At 37.9% G+C, this 2,349-nt stretch overlaps 1 gene segment (V, D, J or C); it reads left to right on the top strand.

Annotated features, from left to right (window-relative positions):
- Nucleotides 1–651: 651 nt before the first annotated feature.
- LOC121136983 lies at nucleotides 652–1,192 on the top strand. The segment is given in 2 exon segments: nucleotides 652–746; nucleotides 870–1,192. Coding segments are annotated over 2 exon segments (414 nt in total).
- The last annotated feature ends 1,157 nt before the right edge of the window (nucleotides 1,193–2,349 follow it).

Genomic DNA, 2,349 nt, shown 5'->3' on the forward strand with positions numbered 1-2,349 from the left:
AATATAACTGGGTGTAGGAGAGGTATTATTCCCAGGAAATGGCACAGAATTGTTTCTCTCAGGGCAAATAGTCACCACTGAAAACATACATACAAGTAACAGTATATGTTATCAACAATTTATATTTAAGATATATTTGTGTATGCAAATACATATTTGAACAAAAAACAGTAAAACAAGTGTCCAAGAATTTGAAAGAGAGTACGTGGGATATATGAGATGATTTGGAGATTGGAAAAGGAAGTGTGAACATTTTAATTTAAATTCATTCTCACAAATAAACAGATAATATAATAGAATAGGCTTCATAACATCAATAACATCTACAGCTACATTTTAAAGGACCTGCAAACATTCATGTACTTTCTGGAATGCCATATCTGACATTCCCTGTCCAGGAGGGAAAATAAGAAGGAAATTCTACACTGAGTATGACAGAAATCAAAAGAAGGTGTAAATCACAGACTGATTCTGTCCTTTGTTTTCCATAGAGTAGCAGTTTCTACAAACAAACCTTTCTTGCCTTTGATCTGACACACACATGAAACTCAGGCCACACTGAATCAGTGACTTCTTAAATCAATGAGTCATTGCTGATTTGCATGTGCCCAGAGCCCAGCCCACTGCTCTGAGGACTTCTTCATAGTCAGGTTGTATGCTGAGCTGGAGTCAGTGTCACACAGGTCCCAGCACAGACATGAAGACCCCCACTCAGCACCTCGGGTTCCTGCTGCTCTGGTTAATAGGTAAGGAAGACAGAATTAGAAATTTGTGCACCCGAGTGTGGCCATATCTGCCTGATCTCTGGGAAAGTCCTCATTTAAGAGAATTCATTGTACAGAAAGTTGTTCTTAATTTTCCAATCCTAGGTGTCAGATGTGATATCCAGATGACCCAGTCTCCAGGGTTGCTGTCTGCATCTGTGGGAGAAAGTGTCACCATCAATTGCCAGTCAAGTCAGAACATTTACAGTAATTTAGCATGGTATCAGCAGAAACCAGGAGAATCACCTAAGCTTTTGATCTATGCTGCAACCAGCTTGGCCGATGGGACCCCATCGAGGTTCAGTGGCAGTGGATCTGGCACACAGTTTTCTCTCAAGATCACCAACCTGCAGCCTGAAGATATGGCAAATTATTACTGTCAACAGTATAGTAACTATCCTCCCACAGTGATTCAAGCCATGACATAAACCTCCCAGGGAAGCAGAAGTGAGAGCACAGACTGCCATGGTTGTTGCTATGCTGTCTCCAACTGCTGAGAGTGTTTCTCTTTGCCTGGAGTTAAAAGTCAATGTGAAACTTTTATATAGGGATCAGAGAAAGAGTTTTTATTTTTTTTACTAGATGTGTCCTCTACCCCATGCCTAGCATTAAAAACAAAAGAATGTGGCTCATGACTTGTATAAAAAATAGCTATTCTAGATTAACAGGGGTATGGCAACATTCATACAATAGGTTTGTCAATGGTTGCCCCTATACACACACCAAATAGGTAACTTGGAAAGTAACTTTTTATCTACTTACAGCAATAAATTCTGAGCGTGAGATAGCTCAGTTATTTAGAACAGTAGAAGCTCCTTTATAGGACCGAAGTTTGATTCCCAGCACACATGACTGCTATCAATTTTTTATAACTCCAGTGCCAGGGTATCATAGATCCTCCCTTCTTCTGGCATATGAGGCATTATACTCATATGGTGTGCCAACAATATTCAGTCAAAACACCAGTTCACATAAAATAAAAACAATATTTACACATTAAAAGTTTGAAAAGTCTTGAAGGACTACTATACAAAAAACTGATACCAGGAAGATTTTTCTCTCACAATCTAACTTAATTTGTTCAATTGTTCATCAAATAGAGTGTCGTTTCTTGTGTCATACACACAGAGAGGATGACATTTCCTCTATGAACTGTTCATTTGCCTCTTTGCTAAAAGGGAAAGTTTCTTAACTTACTTTTCATTTTCTCTCTCTTTCTCTAATTCTTTCCTTGACTGGGGAATCTTTTCTTGGCTTGCACTTTCATATCATAGCCTATCACTTAAGGAAGTCAAATCAGAAATGCATGCTGGGCTGGAACTTGGAGGCAGGAACTGATGTAGTGACCAAGGAAGGATGATGCTTCCAGGCTTATTCATCGTGGCTTGTTCAATTTACTATCTTTTTTGTATATTTAATTTTTATTTGAATAGTTTCCCTTCCTTCTGTTTCTTTCTCATTAATTCCAACTCCTCTACCATACTACTTCATTTCAATACCTCCTAGGAAAAGAACATATGACAAAGAAATAAAATATGATAAAATAAATAAAATGAAAAGTGATATATTGAAGTGAACAAGACTA

Source organism: Mesocricetus auratus, unplaced genomic scaffold (genome assembly GCF_017639785.1).
Source record: "Mesocricetus auratus isolate SY011 unplaced genomic scaffold, BCM_Maur_2.0 Super-Scaffold_100676, whole genome shotgun sequence".
NCBI lineage: Eukaryota > Metazoa > Chordata > Mammalia > Rodentia > Cricetidae > Mesocricetus > Mesocricetus auratus.